This window comes from Manacus vitellinus, unplaced genomic scaffold (assembly GCF_001715985.3).
Source record: "Manacus vitellinus isolate BGI_N305 unplaced genomic scaffold, ASM171598v3 scaffold_120_pilon, whole genome shotgun sequence".
Lineage (NCBI taxonomy): Eukaryota > Metazoa > Chordata > Aves > Passeriformes > Pipridae > Manacus > Manacus vitellinus.
Window position 1 is genome coordinate 154,248 of NW_021938898.1, and position 16,537 is coordinate 170,784.

A 16,537-nucleotide genomic window follows, 5' to 3' on the forward strand; every position below is an offset into this window, starting at 1 on the left:
GGGGATCTTAAGCCCTTGTCCCTGGGTAAGAGGAGCTCCCTTTTCATTCATGTTCTTTAAAAAAAAAACAAACAAAAAAAAAAACAAACAGAAAGAGACGCAGAGGAGACAGGTATGAGAGGAGACAGGAATCAGAGAGCCCTGATGTGCTGCACGCCCGGCCCTGCTCGCTGGCACCTCTCAGGCTCCTCCAAAACCAAGAGACACGGCAGCCCCAGGGTTCCCTCTGCCTGGTTCAGGCCCAACTGGCCCCTCAGCCCTGGCCTGTGGCTCCTAAATGTCTCCAGCCAGGGCTGGACCTCCTGGGTACAGGCACAGGTAGAGGGGAGGGATGGAGGAGGTGGAAGTGTCGCCCCACCAGCCCCTGGGCACGGGTGTCCTGGCACAGGGCTGTTCACAGAGAGGTTGGAAGCCTCTCCACCTCTCCTCCGGGGTGCAAGACTCCTCCTAACCCCTGGGGGTCAACATGGAGCCACCTTCGTGTTCCCTCACCAGGCTCTGCGGGGCCAGCCCTGCCCGGGGCACCTCATCCCATCCAAATCCTGGGGAGAAGGGAGCCAAACCCACGGCCTGTCCCTGCCTGGGGCACCTCATCCCATCCAAATCCTGGGGAGAAGGGAGCCAAACCTGTCCCTGCCTGGGGCACCTCATCCCATCCAAATCCTGGGGAGAAGGGAGCCAAACCCTGTCCCTGCCTGGGTCAGCCGTGTGTCTGCACACACAGGGAAGGACACCTTGGGAGCCCCTGGGCCTGCCAGGGAGCCCTTGGATGTGGGATCAGGGATGCAGCAAAGCCAAGGAGCGTCCCAGCCCTGCTCCCTGCGTGCTCCCCCAAATAACCTGGAGCACAGGTGTGCCTGCCCAGGGCTCTGGGGGTCAGGGGAGAGCCAACAGCATACGCACCGTTCCTTTGGGGGTGTTGCCATCAGCCTGCAGGTTGAGGAAGGGGTTGGGCTGTGCTGTCAGGACGGGTGGGAGGCCCGTCCCCGAGGCCAGGAGGCTGTTCCCAGGAGTGCTGAGCGGTGGGGTGGCCTGGGGGGCCAGCAGGGCACTGCCAGGGTTGAGCTGCTGCGGGGACAGGGAGGCCAGGAGGGAGCTGGTGCTGGGGGGCGGTTGGGGGGCCGAGGTCATCAGGGCGGGGGCCGAGGTGGCGGCCAGGAGGGAGCTCATGGACAGCTGGGACGAGCTGCTCATCTGCAGCCGCTGCAGCTCCCGCTTCTGCTGGATCTGCTGCATCATCTGGAACACCAGGGCCTGCTGCTCCTGCGGGCAAGGGGCAGGGAGACGAGTCACGGCGGGGACAGAGCGCTCGGGGCACCTCGAGCTGTGCCAGGGGAGGTTCAGGGGGGGTATCAGGGGAAATTTCTTTGCTGGGAGAGGGGTTAAGCAGTGGAACAGGGCTGCCCAGGGAAGTGGTGGAGTCACCATCCCTGGAAGTGTCCAAAAAGCAAGCAGAGGTGTCACCAGGATACGGTTAAGTGGGATTCGGTTGGGATTTGGTTGATGTTTGGACTCGATCTTGGAGGCCTTTTCCAACCTCAGTGATTCCATGACACACTCTATCCCAGGCAATGCTACTGGAGACAGGGAGAAAGTCCCCTTGATCCCATCTCTACAGGGAGAGAGAGGATCAGTCTGCCTTGTGTTCATTAACAGCCTGTGCCTCTGACCTTTCCAACCCCACTGTTTCCCGACACACAGGATTAGTGAACCCTCACCCAGACACCTGCAGGCACACAAATCCACTCAGCAATTCCCAATCCATCAACCCAGGGATTTTAAGTCCGTGGCCTTCACAACCCTGAATTTCCAGACTGGCCCCTAATTTCCTCCTCTGGCTCATCCCAATTCCCAGCTCAGCCCTGACCCACAGGGGGGGTGCAGGTGACCAGGACCTGAGTGGGGGGGACGAGGGTCACACCTCACCTGCATCCAGAGGGACGCCCTCAAATCCAGCAAACTGCAGGAATCGCCATGGCAACCATCGACCAGTGCAGCAGGCTGAGGGCTGACACTGTTGTGCCCCCACGGGGGTGCAGCTGATGACACAGTGACATCAGCTGCTCCACAGACAGGCCCTCTGAAACTTGCTTTTCCCGGGATATAAATAGCCTGACCCAGAAACCCATCCAGAGCAACGGGCCAGGTTCCAGGGAGACAGAAAGGAGCAGAGCACAGCTCCATTGATGGCAGCTGGTGGCACTCCTGGGTGGCTCCACCCAGGGCAGGGAGGTCTCTGCAGGGCACTGACTGTGGTTTTACACCCAGTCTGCCACCTCTCCACGCAGCCCTTCCCACCACAGGGCTGCTGTTTGACCCCCGAGGGTGCAGGCACAGAGCCAAGGAGCCTCAGAGCAGCTGCCTGGTCCTTTTCCTGACCCCAAAATCCTCAGCCACCTGCAGAGTCCCGCTGGCATTTCCAGTTCTCCGGGTAAATGCGCCCAGACACGGATCACCTGCCTCAGGACTAGAGCAATTTGGTGTTTACCTCCTTCTAACCCCAAACAGCGTCCTCAAGAGTGCTCCTCACCTCCCGTGGGCCTCAGCACACCTGGGAGCCCAGAGCCCAGCCCCCCCAGCAGCAGGATCAGACACGATTTGCACCCAAGGATGGCTGGAGGAGGTAAGAGCTCAACTCATTTTACTCCCCCCACCCCGATTTTAGGGTGGCTCAGAAGTTCCCACCTTCTCACCCCCCTCAGGACGTGGGAAACCCAGATTAAATTTTTTCCCTTCGTACAAAGAGAACGGTTCAAACCCCAGGTCTCCCCTCCTGGGGAGGTGCTGCACCTTCCTGCCTAAAGCTTCACTCCTCATTCCATCCACAGCAGCCGGGAAAAGGCGCCCAGCTCGGCACCCCCGTGGGCAGGGCACTCGGGGGAAGGAGGCAGCCTGAAGTTTTGCCCTCTGCTGTGAGGTTTTCCCACTGGACAGCTCGGCACTCACCGGATTAAGGGGCTGGGAAGTCAGGAGCTGCTGGAGCTGCTGCTCGTGCTGGTGCAGGACGTGCCGCTGCTGCTCCGTCAGGGGACTCAGGCTGGGAATGCTGCGAGGGGACAGGGCAGGGAACGTCAGCGTGGCCCCTCTGGGTTCCTGCACGCACAGGGCTCGTCCCTCCCTCCCTCCCGGAGCTAAACTGCTGCTGGAGAGGGCAGGGCCGTGCCCCCGAGCCCCCCGTCCTCACCTGCTCAGGCTGGTGGAGAGCTGCAGGGCCGGGGGCCCACCCGGCCCCTGCGTCGGCGCGCTGGCGGGCTGGGCGGGCTGGGCTCCGTTCAGGTTCCCCAGGATCCCGTTGATGGGCATCTGCTGGCCTCCTGCCAGGGTCCCCATCAGGCCGTCCACCATGGGCACCGTGGAGAGGCTGTGGCTGGCACTGGTGCCTCCCCCCAGCCCGCCGCCGGCCACCCGGGCCAGGCCGTTCACCTGCTGCACCCCGGGCAGGGGGAGCGAGGCAGGACTCTGCTGCAGCATGGGCAGGGGCGGAGGGGTGCTGTGGAAGGACAGGGAGGAGCTGCTCCTGCTGGGACACCCTGAGTGAGGGTCCTGGGGGAGAAACGGACACAAGAGCATCGGACTGGGGCGGCTGCCAGAGGTCGGCTCAGCTCCGAGGGCGGGAGCTGGAGGTGGGAAGGGGGGGAACTGTGACTGCAAGTGCAGGTCAGAGGGGTCCCAGAACTCAGACATGCTTTGGCTGGATCTCCAGGATAACCTGGAAGCATTCTCACCTCACGCTCCCAGTCTCAGCTACTCTACTCAGACCTCAGCACTGAGATGAAGAACGGGCACGCCGGGGAAAGAATTCCTGATTCTGAGCCTGGGCTACGAGGCTTTAGGAGCTGGCTACCGAGTCAGAGTCCTGGGACTGCCCTGCTCCCTCCCTGAGCCCCTTCCCAGCTGGCTGGCGGGTGCAGGGGCCGTGTTACCTCAGAGGAAGTGGAGAGGGAGTTCTCAATCCCAAAGCTGTTCTTGCACGGGGGGCTCTTGCTGATGCTCAGGGAATCGTTGTTGCAGACTGGAGGGGGGAAAGAAGTGAGGGTGCAGAGTCAGGGCTGGAGCCTGACAGCCAGGGACAGCGTGTAAACGGGTCAGACCCCCCCACCGTGACCCCCCTGCCCACCCCGGGGCACAGGGGGGGTGTCCCCCTGTCCCCTCACCGTTGGGAGGCAGGATGTACTGGGCCTGGCTGCCGGGGCCGTTGCTGCTGGTCACCACGGGGAAGGGGACGGAGAGCTGGACGTTGAGGAGCTGCAAACGCTCCTTCTTGGCCGTCAGAGTCATGATCTGCTCCTGCAGCCGCTGGTTCTCCTTCTGCAGCGAGTGCAGGGCCTTGAGCATTTCTACAACTGCAGGGGAGGGAAGGGGGCAGGGGAGAGAAGGGGGACGGAGGGAAGAGGAGAAGGGGATCACAGGATCCACAGTTAGAGCCCACTCCGGGAGGAGACTGGCCCCAACCCCCAGTCCCACTGGCAGCTACTCCCCCATGGCACACACTGGTGCTTTGTCCCCCACCCGGCTCCGCTGCCTGCAGGCAAAATCCCAGCTGGCTCCCACACAAACACACACAAGGACCTCTCCTCTCTCAGTGACTCACTGTTCACTCCGGCTTCCCCGTTGCCCTGCTTCTCCAGGAGCTGCTCGATGTTGGGGGTGGCCTGGGGAACATTCTCCAGCTGCCCACTGCTGCTGCAGGACACGGTCTGGTCGAAGAGGGTCGGCAGGCTGCTGATGGGGGACCTGGGCGAGGGTTGGGGGGTGTCAGAGAGGCTTCCCTGCTCCATCCTCCTCCACTCCCTGCTCCCACAGCTCCTGTGCCTCATGCTGGGAGTGGCTGCATCCCCTCCCCTGCCTCAGCCTCCTCTGCTCCACTCCAGGTGAGCCCCGCGTTCCTGTTAGTCCTGGTTTGTGTTAGGAAAGCAAAGCAGCCCCATCCCCTCCCATCCCATCCGATCCCATCCCAGTGCATCGCATCCCATCCGATCATATCCCATCCCATCCCATCCTTCCCAGCCCCGAGGAGCAGGGAAGGAGCCGCCTCCTCCTCCTCGCCAGCCTCTCTCCCTTTCCTTGCTGTGTCATCCCACGGCTTCCCGGGGCTCCCGCGGGCGGGGAGGACTCCTGAAGGACACTCACATGGAAGAGAGACTCTCCTGCGGCGACGTCCTCGGCAGCCGAAGCTGCAATCCTCCAGGTCCGGCTCTGCGCGGGGAGAGGGACAGAAGGGGCCGGTGTTGAGCGGCGGCGAGTGCCCGGGGTGTCCCCGCTAGATGGGAGCACCGAGCAGCACCGACGGGAGACACCGACAGACAGACACCGGGAGACACCGACACACCGACAGACACCGGGAGACACCGACAGCACCGAGACACCGGGCAGGACCGAGACACACCGAGAGACACCGACAGACACCGGGCAGCACCGACACACCGACAGACACCGAGACACCGGGCAGGACCGAGAGACACCGGGAGACACCGGGCAGCACCGAAACACTGGGCACGACCGAAAGACACTGAACGGCACCGACAGACACCGGGCAGCACCGAGACACCGGACACGACGGAGAGACACCGAACGGCACCAAGAGACACTGGCAGGACCGAGAGACACCGAGAGGCACCGAGAGACACCGGGCAGGACCGAGAGACACCGGGCAGCACCGAGCAGAACCAGGCAGCACCGAGCAAAACCGCACCGATCAGTCCCGAATAAGCCCGGTGAGAACCGCACCGAGCGGCCCCGATCGATCAGCCCCGATCAGGTCCCGGACAAAGCCCCGCACAGAACCGCACCGAGCGCCCCGATCGGATCAGCCCCGATCAGTCCCGGACAAAGCCCGCACAGAAACCGCACCGAAGCGGCCCCGAATCGATCAGCCCCGGGCAGCGCCAGCCCCGCGCTCGCGCACGCGGGGCCGGAACCCGCTCCCCCGGGGAGGGGCCGCTGGCACCGCTGGCAGCCCCGGCACGGGGGGGTCACCCCGGGGAGGTCACCCGGGCCCGCTCTGCCCCCGCCATGGGCGAGGAAGGAGGTTTTCCTTGAGCTGGTTTTCCCGGAGCTGCCGGGGGGGTGTGGGGGGATGGATAAATCCTGTGCCCAGCCCTGCGCGGCTTTGCCCGGTGTCACTGCAGATCCGCCCCCCTCCCCCGACTCCAGGATCGATCCTGGAATCCTGGAGGATCAGTCTGTGTCGTTTATGTCGGAAAAGACCTCCGGGATCAGCCAGGATCCTTTCCTGAAACCCAGCTGGGGTTCTCCAAAGTTTCCAGGTGCTCAGCTCCTTTCTAAGGAGCTTAAACGGATTCACGGAATCGTTCAGGTTGGAAAAGCCCTCCAAGGTCATCGAGCCCAAACATTAACCCGGCACTGACCCGTTCACCACCAAACCGTGTCCCCAAGTGCCACATCCACACGTTTTCTGAGCACTTCCAGGGCTGGTGACTCCACCACTGCCCTGGGCAGCCTGGACCAGGGCCTGACCACCTTTCCATGATGAAATTTTCCTCTGATGTCCAACCTGACCCTCCCTGTCCAACATGACCCTCCCCTGGCACAGCCTGAGCCGTTCCCTCTCCTCCTGTCCCTTGTTCCCTGGGAGCAGAGCCCGAACCCCCCCCAGCTTCCCCCTCCTGTCAGGGGGTTGCAAGAGCCAGAAGGTCCCCCTGAGCCTCCCTTTTTCTGCCAGGTTTGAGCTCCCCCAGCTCCCTCAGCTGCTCCTGCTGCTCCAGCCCCTTCCCAGCTCCACTGCCATTCCCTGGCCACGCTCCAGCATCTTGATGTCCTTCTTGTCATGAGGGGGCCAGAAGTGACCCCAGGATTCGAGCTGTGACCTCGGCAGTGCTCAGTTAAGAGGGGGGAAATGCTTTAGTATCCAGAATCCTGCCCCCCAGCCATCCCTCCATCCCAGGAAGCTGAGGACGGAGCCACATGCAGGATCTCTCCCATCCAAGGAGTAATCCAGGAGTGAACTGTATTTATCTGCCATTTGCTTCCCATCCCCAGGGCCTGCCAGCCCATAAACACACTCCCCTCGCCCTGGGACGTGTCAGATGTTGTGACTACAGCCCACACCAGCTGGCTCAGGGCCCCTCCTCTTCTTCACACAACACCAGACAGATTCTCATGTGCAAGAATCCCGGAAATCTCCTGCAGGGAACGCTGTGATTTACAGTGGGAATGCTGTGATTTACAGTGGGAATGCTGTGATTTACAGTGGGAATGCTGTGATTTACAGTGGGATGCCCGGAGAGGGGGATTTTCTGTGGCTGGGAACAAGCAAACGCAGCTGTTGTTCAGCAGCTCCTCACAGACAGGTAGGAGTGGGATCCTCGCTCCTTCAGCCCCACGGGAATGTCCCTCTGGACACTGATTACAGCTGGGCCATCCTTCTGGGCAGGAGCTGGGGCTTTCTGGAGGTGACCAGCGGTTGCCACTCGGCACTGGTCTCCCAGTATAAGACCTGAGAGCACCTTCCAGTGCCTAAAGGGGCTCCAAGAGAGCTGGAGAGGGACTTCGGACCCAGGTCTGGAGTGACAGGACAAGGGCAATGGCCTTAAGCTGAAGGAGGGGGGATTTAGATGGGATATTAGGAGGAAATTCTTTAATATAAGGGTGGGGAGGCCCTGGCACAGGTTGCCCAGAGAAGCTGTGGCTGCCCCATCCCTGGAAGTGCCCAAGGCCAGGCTGGATGGGGTTTGGAGCAACCTGGGCTAGTGGAAGGTGTCCCTGCCCATGGCAGGGGGTGGCACTGGATGAGCTTTAAGGTCCCTTCCAACCCAAACCACTCCATGATTCCACACAAACATCCCCAGCCCACCCTGTGCAGCTTCCCCCAGACCATTTTAACTTGCAACCAAATAAAAATTCGGGGAAGGTTTGACTTCCTGCTCATCCCTGTAACGTCGTTTGCTGCAGCCCAGGGAGGCTGCACACACATGATTCTGGTTTCTGAAGCAGCACCAGGTTCCACATTCAATTATCTCCTGGCCAACACCACCCTGATGTGTCCAGAACAGGAGATGACTGAGTTATCACCCAGAGACAGCCCTTCCCGAGGCAGCCAGCATGGAAAAGAGGCTTGAAGACAACCAGAAGAGATAAAAACGTTTGGTCTGTCATCATAACACGGCAGGAACCAGGACAAACCGTGGGAGGAAGGACTAGACAGTAGCTCAGATAAGAATCAGACTCTCTGTACTGCCAAAGGCAGCGTGGTTTGAACCTGCAGCAGTGAAAACAACCCCTCTGTTCCCCCAGTTCCCTCCAGCACATGGAAATGGGGAAAAGCTGAACTATTGCTGCAGTGAAAGCTCTGTCCCCACGGGATCTGTCTGCACAGACACTCTCAGGAACAGGAATCTGAATTAAAGACAAGGTGGGATTACTCAGAACTCCACAACCATCCTGTTAAACGATTTGGGATTAAAGGCATCACCACACTTTTAAGTGAAAAGGGCCCCCACACAGGAGGTTTAATGCATGTTAATTAATCCCCCTGGAGAAAAAAAAAAAAGCAAGTGAATTTGGCTTAACGCCCTCTGGGCCACTAATTCCAGCAGGAGATAGTGATGGACAGAGCTTAAACCTGACAAAACCCAGGAGCTGTTCTTTAAGGCTGCCTGGAATTGGGGGGGGGGGGGAAAAGTATCCTGAAGCTTCTGAGATCCCTGTCAAACAAACAACAACAAAAAAAAAGCAATCTTGGAAAAGGAAATTAAGGATCAGGGGGTTGTTTGTTTTTTTTTTGAGCACTTTGTATGTTGGATTTTGCCTCCATGATTCACTCATCAGTAGCCCCAGGGCTGGAACAGGACCTGGACTCCAGGATTATCCCTGACAGGTGATTCCTTCCCTCTCCTGTCAGCACCTTGCCAAAACAACAGCACGGGGTCGAGGGAAAGGTAATTCCTTTCCCCCCCTTCTTTCCACCCCTTAATTCCAGGTGGGTGAATCACTCCTGACTCAGCCCCAGCGATTCCCACGGGCTGAGCTGTGCTGTCCCCTCCCAGCTCAGGGACAGACAGACAAAACACTGCCAGGGACACACAGAGGGACCTTCCAGGGGCTTGCACAGGTCAGGAGGAAAAAACACACGTGTCCATTCATGCTTCACATGCCCCCTTGTTAAGGCAAATGAGGGAACAGTGGTGTGGGATTATCTGGAGCACTCTGAGCCACCCCTAATGAGGGCTGTGTTTTCAAGTGCTTGTCACTCAGCGTGACACCAGACAGGCTTTTACCTCCCAGGATTCAGCATCCAGCACAGCTGAGCTCCCAGATTTCTGGGTTAGGGGAGCAGGAGGCTGTTGCACCAGTAACTAAACAGCTGAAAATCAGGAGGGTGCTTTTGTTTAATCACCAAAAAAAAAAAAAAAAAAATCAGCCCTGCTCTGTCTGAGGGGGAAGAAAAGTAGGGAAATCTTATGATGCTTCAAGTTTTCCTGCTTGTTAACCAGGCAGTTCTCCAAGGAAAATGAATTTGCCTCGGTGGGGAAAAAAAAAATAAAAAAAGAGCAGTTGTAAGTGATTCAGGGCTGGCACATTGGTGTTTGGGAGGGGAAAACCAGTGGGTTTTGTGGCATTCAGGACAAAGCCAAAGGGGAAGGGAAGAAAGTAACTCAGAACAGAAGAGGAAGATGAAAATTCGGAGCGTGAGAGAGAGAGAGAAACCCAAGGAGACAAAGCCCAAGGAAACAAAGCCCAAGGAAAAGCTTTCGAGGTATTTTGAGCAAGCAAAGCTCATCGTGGCTTTCACTGCCTGAAAAAAAGACAACAAATTCTCCAGGGAAGGACTTGACACTCTTGCACTTTTCCAGGGAGACACACACCAGCCAGGGGCACACCAGATGTGTTTTAGGGGAACACAAGCACCCCCTGCTCAGGGAGAGCCCCTCTCTCAGCCCCTGGCTCTCACACAGAGGGGGGGAGCAGGCAGGGAGGGCAGCTGGTGACAACCAGAGTTGCCTCCACTCTTCCAGGGAGCCCCGCCCTGGGAATTCCAGGCTCACATACCTTGGGATTCACGTACCTGCCCGGCTGCTTTCCGACTGGTTCAGGAGGGGGTTGATCGACAGCCCAGAGGTGAGGGGGCTTCCAAAGATATGTGAGGAAGGGAGGCTGAATGTTGAACCTGCCAGTGAGAACACCTGCAGGGACAACAGGCAGGGAGGGGGGAGATGTGGCTCAGAGAAGTGACTTCTCGAAAGCACAGGAGGAAAATAACTTCGTTATTCCATCTCTTCCCGACTCCAACCCCGAGAGGGTGTTAAAAATATCTCCCTGGCAGTCTCACTAGACAGCTGAGATCTTCCCAGCCCTGCCTCAGAGCCAGGAGCCTGAAGGAGCTGTGTTAACACTGCAAAGCTCTGTAAAACACCTCTCAGAGAGCTCCTGACAAGGACGAGGCTCCGTGTCCTGGCACAGCCCACCCAGCTGGGACCTGCCAGCCCTCCCTCGGGGTGCCTGTGCTGCTGGGCAGGCAGGGCTGGCACTGCTGGCAGGACCCAACCACCAGAGCAGTGGGAAGTTCCCAGTCAGTGGGAAGCCACCTGCCCTTTTAGGCTCCAGTTCCTCCCAAACCCACACGGGTTTGTGACACGAAACCACCCCCCACACCTCCAAAGGGCAGGAAGAGCAGCTGTTCCCAGGTGGGAAAGCAGCTCCCCCCGTGCCCACAGGTGGCCCTGGCTCTGCCCAACCCTCTCCCTGGGCAGGTCCTGCTGTCCTTACCTGCGTGGTGGACACGGAGGAGGAGGAGGCTGGGATGGTGCTGGCGAAGGGGGAGCGGTTGAGCTGCGGGAGGGACGAGGTGCCCTGGTGTGCCAGGAGGCTGGAGGAGAGGGGGGTGCTGCACACAGCCCTGAGCACCCCACCCCCGTGGGAAATGGGGTCCTTGTTACTGGTGTAGATCCCTGCAAGGGGGAGATGGGTTAGAGAGACAGGATTCCCTCCTCTCCCTTCCAGGGCCTGGTTTACAGCAGGGCTGGGGCTCGGTGGCACCAGTGCAATTCCACCACCAGGGTGGTCTCAGCCCACAACCCCTCTATCCAAAGGTGTCCCTGAGTTTTCCAGCCTTGCCCCTTCCCCAGTGCATCCAGATGCAATCCAACAGGCAAAGCACAGCGTTGGGAGACTCACCCAAGGCACGAATCGGTGGCAGAAGGGGGGAGTGGACTCAAAGAGTTCACACACCTGCCCCCTTCCGTGACAAAAACGGGGAAGAGGAAGAGAGGAGAGAGCTGCTGCCGAGGGAGGGGACCCGTCTGCCTTCCCTGGGCTCAGGAATGCAGTGCCCAGAGCAGGGGGAGCCCTGCCAAGAGCTCTGCACGAGAGAAGAATGGGAGAGAACGAGCAGAACAGGGCAACGAGCAAGAACAGGGGGAACACGGAGGCCTGGCAGCCTCCTCCTCTTTGAAACATCCCTTTGTTTGTTCCAGGGAGAGGCAAAAAAAAAGAAAAAATTGGCCCAAGGTTAGGGCTGGGGAAGCTGCCTGGATTCCTGCAGCTCCTTCCCTCCAGACAAACGGCCTGGGCTCCTGGAACACAACAAAACTACCTCCCCCCCTGCAATCTGACCTAAATTGGAGCATCTGCAAACAACCCACAATAGACCGATGACAAGTTCTGCTGCCAGAACAGTGTCAAACCTCAGCCCCTCCTCTGCTGCTGCCTTAACCCCTTCCTGCCTGTCCTCACCCTGGCCTGGCTGGGGAAGGCAGCTCAGGCTGGGAACAGCTGTAAGGACGTGGATGTGGTAAGAGCAGGACGAGAGGTTTTGCTTTTAAAAGAGGGGTTAAACTTGAACCACTGAGGAGAGTCTCTAATTTGGGGTCAGACTGTGGTTGTTCTGGTTTGGCCTGTGAATATCCCTCTTTATCGAGCTGGAAATTCAGCTCTGGCTGGCTGAGGCTTTGCAGCCCTTGAGCAAAAAGGGTTTGGAACGTCCCCCCTCCCCAGCTCAGACCTGCACCCCAGCCCCAGCCCCAGCTGACCCGGAGGAGATTCCAGGATGAAGGGCCAGGACGGAACCGGGGGCAGCCCAGAGGTGGATGTTTACGGGACAGAATTCAGGGGACTGGACTCTGCAGGCAGGTCCAGACAGCAGCTAAACGTGAGGAGAAGAGGCTGGGAAAAGCAGCTGTGCACACCTGGAGCCCCAGGGGGAACATACCTGAGCCCAGCAGCGGGGACTCCATGCTGAGGCTGGGCAGGTTCCCGGTGTGGCTGAAGGAGCGGGAGGAGTTGCCGATGCTGGAGCTCACGAGGGAGCCCCCGGAGAAGGGTGACGAGGACGTGGAGGTGGACCCAGCCAGCTGGGCCCCCAAAATCTCTTTGCTTTTCCCCCCCTTTGGCCTGCCGGGCCCGTGCTTGTTCTTCTTGCTACCCTTGTGCTTCTTTTCCTTCAGCACCTCTCCCTCCTCCAGGCTGAGCGACGGCATCCGCTTGTGGCTGCTGCTGCTGCTGCTCCCACTGGTCCCACTGGTCCCCACCGAGGGGCCACTGGTGGGATTTGAGGCTTTGTAGTCCACGGGGGAGGCATCCCGGGCTCTCTGCTGGCTCACAGCCGAGGTGGAGAAGCGCATGATGGACCCGAAGCCGGAGAAAATCACCTTCTGCTCGAAGACGTCGCCCTTCTGGCCCTCGTAGAGCGGGGAGCAGTGGGAGGAGGACGAGGAAGACACAGGTTTCCGGTACTTCTCGTCGTCCTGCTCGAGCTTGGGGAAGGTCACAAAGTCCTGGGAGCACTGCAAGCTGCTGCAGGAGGTACCTGGGGGGCACACAGGGGGGGCAGGGGGTGGCAGAACTCAGCCCACGAGGCGACAGCAGCACAGGGGCACAGCACAGGTCCTTCCTCCCAATAAAGTGCCCGAGCTGAGCCATCCCTGTGACCTCCCCCTCAGCCCTTGGATGCTCCCTGGGAAGCACCAGCAGCAGGTTCATCCCCACCTGTGGTGTCTGTTTTCCCCCATCCCTGCATCCCCCCAGGAGCATCCCAGGGGATGGGACGCGACAACAGCTCGAGAAGAACCGAGCGAGGTCGGAGCAGATGGGAGCCCTGCAGGGCTCTGCCTCAGGGCTCAGGGGAGCCTGGCTGTCAGGTGTGGGCTCAGGGCTCTGCCTCAGGGCTCAGGGGAGCCTGGCTGTCAGGTGTGGGCTCAGGGCTCTCCTCTCGTGCTCCTCAACCACAACTGCAGCCTGAACCACCTACGGAGCAGAGGGCAGGTGCTGCCCAGATTGTCTGAGCACAGAATCCCTTCCCTCCTCCCTCCCCTCTGACATCTGGAGCTGGTTTTCCTCACGAGCCCGTGCAGGAGGGGAGCTGGAGCACTCCTCTGCCTCCCCTCTTCCCTCTGTGCACAGAGCTGGGAGCAACCAGACTTTTCCCTTTCCCTTCAAGGGGTTAAAGAGGTCGCCACTGGCAAGGGTTGAACAGGTGAACAGGTCTCTTTGTACACAAAACATCACCACCATTCTCCTCTTCCTTCTCCTTCATCCCCACCCTCTTTCTACTCCTCTCCCTCCTCCTTCACCCCTTACCTGCAGGCTGGAAGGTCCCGCTGGATGAAGCCGAGCTGAAGCCAACGGAGCTTTTCCCGCTTCCCGTCTTCTTCCCCTTGTGGCTGCTGCCATGGCTCGAGGACTTCCTGCCTTTCACCTCCGACCTGCCGACCTCTGAGGTCTCCTTGCTCCCCTCATGGTGGCTGGTGGAGCCCTGGGCAAGGCACAGACACGGGGGGGACTCACTCGAGCCAGATTCCCCCCAGAGCAGTAATTGCCCCCTCTGCCCACACAGGGCTGGCCAGGTCAGGTTACTCAGGAGGGAAAGGCAACATTTCCCTCTCTTGCTGCCTGCTGGCACCAGGCTTTATACTCCCCAGGGATTACCCTCATCCCATGGAAGTGCAGGAAATTAAAGAGGGCACTGCAATCAGGGCACGGGCAGCGGAGACTCCCCGCGCCGACCAGCCCGAGTAAACTCTGAATCTGGCCAGGATTCAAACACATATTTCAGCTTCCTCTCTCAGGTGTGCTGCTCTCAGCACAGTCATTCCACCTGGGGGAACTTGCTCATCCTTTTGCTGTCACAGGAGTTTCCCAGAGCCAGCCCAGGCCTTCTCAAACCCCCGGCAGTAAATTATTCCCCCGGTGACGCCCTCAGAGCAGCCTCTGACCACGCAGCAACAGATGCTCCCCAACCCCCAGATAAGCCTGCAGGAGACAGGGAAGCAAGGGGGATGAAGGGGCTGGCCAGATGCTGGGAAATCCAGGAGCTTGGGATGAGAGAGAGAAGTGTGGGAGTTCAGCAGGGGGAGAGGGGGACGGAGGGAAAACCGGCTTCCCTGGGGTGCTCACTCTGGGATGTGAAACCTTCCCCTTCAAATCAGTTCCAAGCCAAGCCTAAGTGTTCAAAGATCACTTCTTTTAGGTGTCACTGCAACCAATCAGTATTATAAATATGGCTCTACTGTGATGGCTGCAGCCCAAAACACCTGGGCATCAGTGAAAACACCTTCCCATTCCTTACTGGGAAGGCAAGGGAGAAGCACAAATCCCTTCCTGCCATCCCTGGCTCCAGCTGACCTCTTCCTGGGGAGAGCTGGAGGAAAAAGGGGCTTGTAAATGCAGACTCATGAATGCCCAGATAAAAATCTATCCCTCTGGTTCCTCCCACATGGTTCAATCACTCTGCACAATGCAACAGCTGGCAGGATAACACACACCAGATGTGCCGGGAATATGAAAGACAGGAGGAAGGGAGTGGTGGAAATGGGGGGGTGGGAGGGGGGAGAGGAGGAGGAGGAGGAGGGGGAATCTGTATTTTCTCATCACAGACTCCTGGATGTAGGAGATTAAACCTCCTTGATTTATGAGCTCAGAGGGAGCATGAAAATCTTTCCGCCTTTCCACATGTGCCTGGGGAAGGGAAAGGGGAGTGGGCTCTGGGGGCTGTGGGAAGGCTGCTCTTGGAGTCACAGGAATGGGATGGTTCTCCTTCCCAAAATTCGCTGGTTTGGAGCTCAGCACAAGGTGCAGGAGGGGGAAACCACAGGAGGAGACTTGTTCCAAATCCGGAGGGTCAGGAGGGGAGCGCAGGGAGGGCAAGGGAGGGATGAATGCAAGGGGGGAAGGGGGAAAGCTGAGCTGGGAAATAAATCTTAATTGCAAAATTAAGGGAAAGAAAAAAGAGGGCAAAGAGGGGCTGAGCTGAAGGTGGGGTGTGGACACACTCACGTGTGGGGCTGACCTGACCCCAAAGACCTCCCTGAGAGATCCCAGACACTTCGGGGCAGGATTTTCCCACCTCCTGCCAAGCTCCATCCCAGAGATTGTTTGCCAAGCAGGTCACAGCAGATGGGTCTGCAGGGTCCTACCACAAACCCTCCTCCCCACAAAGGGCCCTTCCCAGCAGAGCCTGAATTTGGGGAAGAGCCCAACCACTGTGGGACAAAGTGCAACCACACCAAGCCCTTCCCCTCCCTGTGCCTCGAGTGCTGTCCCTGCGAGCTCTGTGGAGCTGCAGAACCTTCCAGAAGACACACGTGGGCTGCCAAGCACAACACAGCCTGGGCTGCAGGGGAGGGGGCTGCTGCCATCACCCCAGTATTAAATACAGTAACGAGGGCTGCAGTCCTGCCCCCTAACGAAGGGGATTCTGCAGCTCAGGGCTGGATCCCTGAGCACAAACAGAGCCTTCAATCCCTGGATCAGCTTTTCTCCAGGGGGTGGGAATCTCTGATCTGTGTGTGTGCAGAACCACCAGCATTCCATGTGCTGCACAGGGGTGTGGGGGCAGGAAAAAATGCAGGGAACCACCGAGGAAGTGAGAGGAGGAGGCAGGAGCCACGTTTAGAAAGGTCTGTTTAAAGCAACCACGTGAAAAACGTCACCCCAAAAACCTGCTGCCCCGGCTGGGGGGTGACAGACTGATGGGGAAACTCCTGTCTGAGACTGGGAGAGGTGGGATGGGGGCACCTGGAGGGCTCAGCAGAAGTGGGCACACACCTCCTGCCCCATCCCTGCTGTCCCCCAGGGGCTGTCCCCATCCCTGTTGTCCCCATCCTGCCATCCCCCAGGGGCTGTCCCCATCCCTGCTGTCCCCCAAGGGCTGTCCCCATCCCTGCTGTCCCCCAGGGGCTGTCCCTATCCCTGCTGCCCCCATCCCTGCTGTCTCCCAAGGGCTGTCCCTGCTCCCTCATCCCCCCCCTGTGCCACGAGCAGCTCCCGAGCTCCTCCCTGGGTAATCTATTTATGGGGAATCAGAGCATCCCTGTGCCTCTGGATTGGCAGGAGGAGCTCCTTGGGGAGGCACTGCTGGAACACAGAAGGGCTGGGGGAGGCTGGGGATGTGTGGGAAACACGGAGAGGCTTTGCCCTGGATTAAAGTGCTGGTGAGGGGAAGGAGGGAGGGTGTGGATGAGGAACTGCAGCAGCCCCTCAGCTGGGAGGATCACAGGGGCAGGGGCAGGAATTCCTGCCACCACCTGCACCATCTCTGGGTCTGAGCCACTCACAACCTTCTTCCACAACACCACAGAATCGT

General features: G+C 59.2%; 1 protein-coding gene across 1 annotated transcript in view; it reads right to left on the reverse strand.

The window, feature by feature from the left end:
* Window positions 1-3: 3 nt before the first annotated feature.
* Window positions 4-16,537, reverse strand: part of MLLT6 (MLLT6, PHD finger containing) — a gene marked incomplete at its 3' end in the record, with an annotated part of 40,664 nt that continues 24,130 nt past the window's right edge. Inside the window, 13 exon segments of the mRNA XM_029965858.1 lie at window positions 4-54; window positions 904-1,263; window positions 2,947-3,046; window positions 3,185-3,543; window positions 3,924-4,012; window positions 4,155-4,343; window positions 4,592-4,734; window positions 5,131-5,158; window positions 5,161-5,196; window positions 10,025-10,142; window positions 10,726-10,907; window positions 12,167-12,763; window positions 13,534-13,708. Of these exon segments, the coding sequence (XP_029821718.1) occupies window positions 4-54; window positions 904-1,263; window positions 2,947-3,046; window positions 3,185-3,543; window positions 3,924-4,012; window positions 4,155-4,343; window positions 4,592-4,734; window positions 5,131-5,158; window positions 5,161-5,196; window positions 10,025-10,142; window positions 10,726-10,907; window positions 12,167-12,763; window positions 13,534-13,708 (2,427 nt within the window).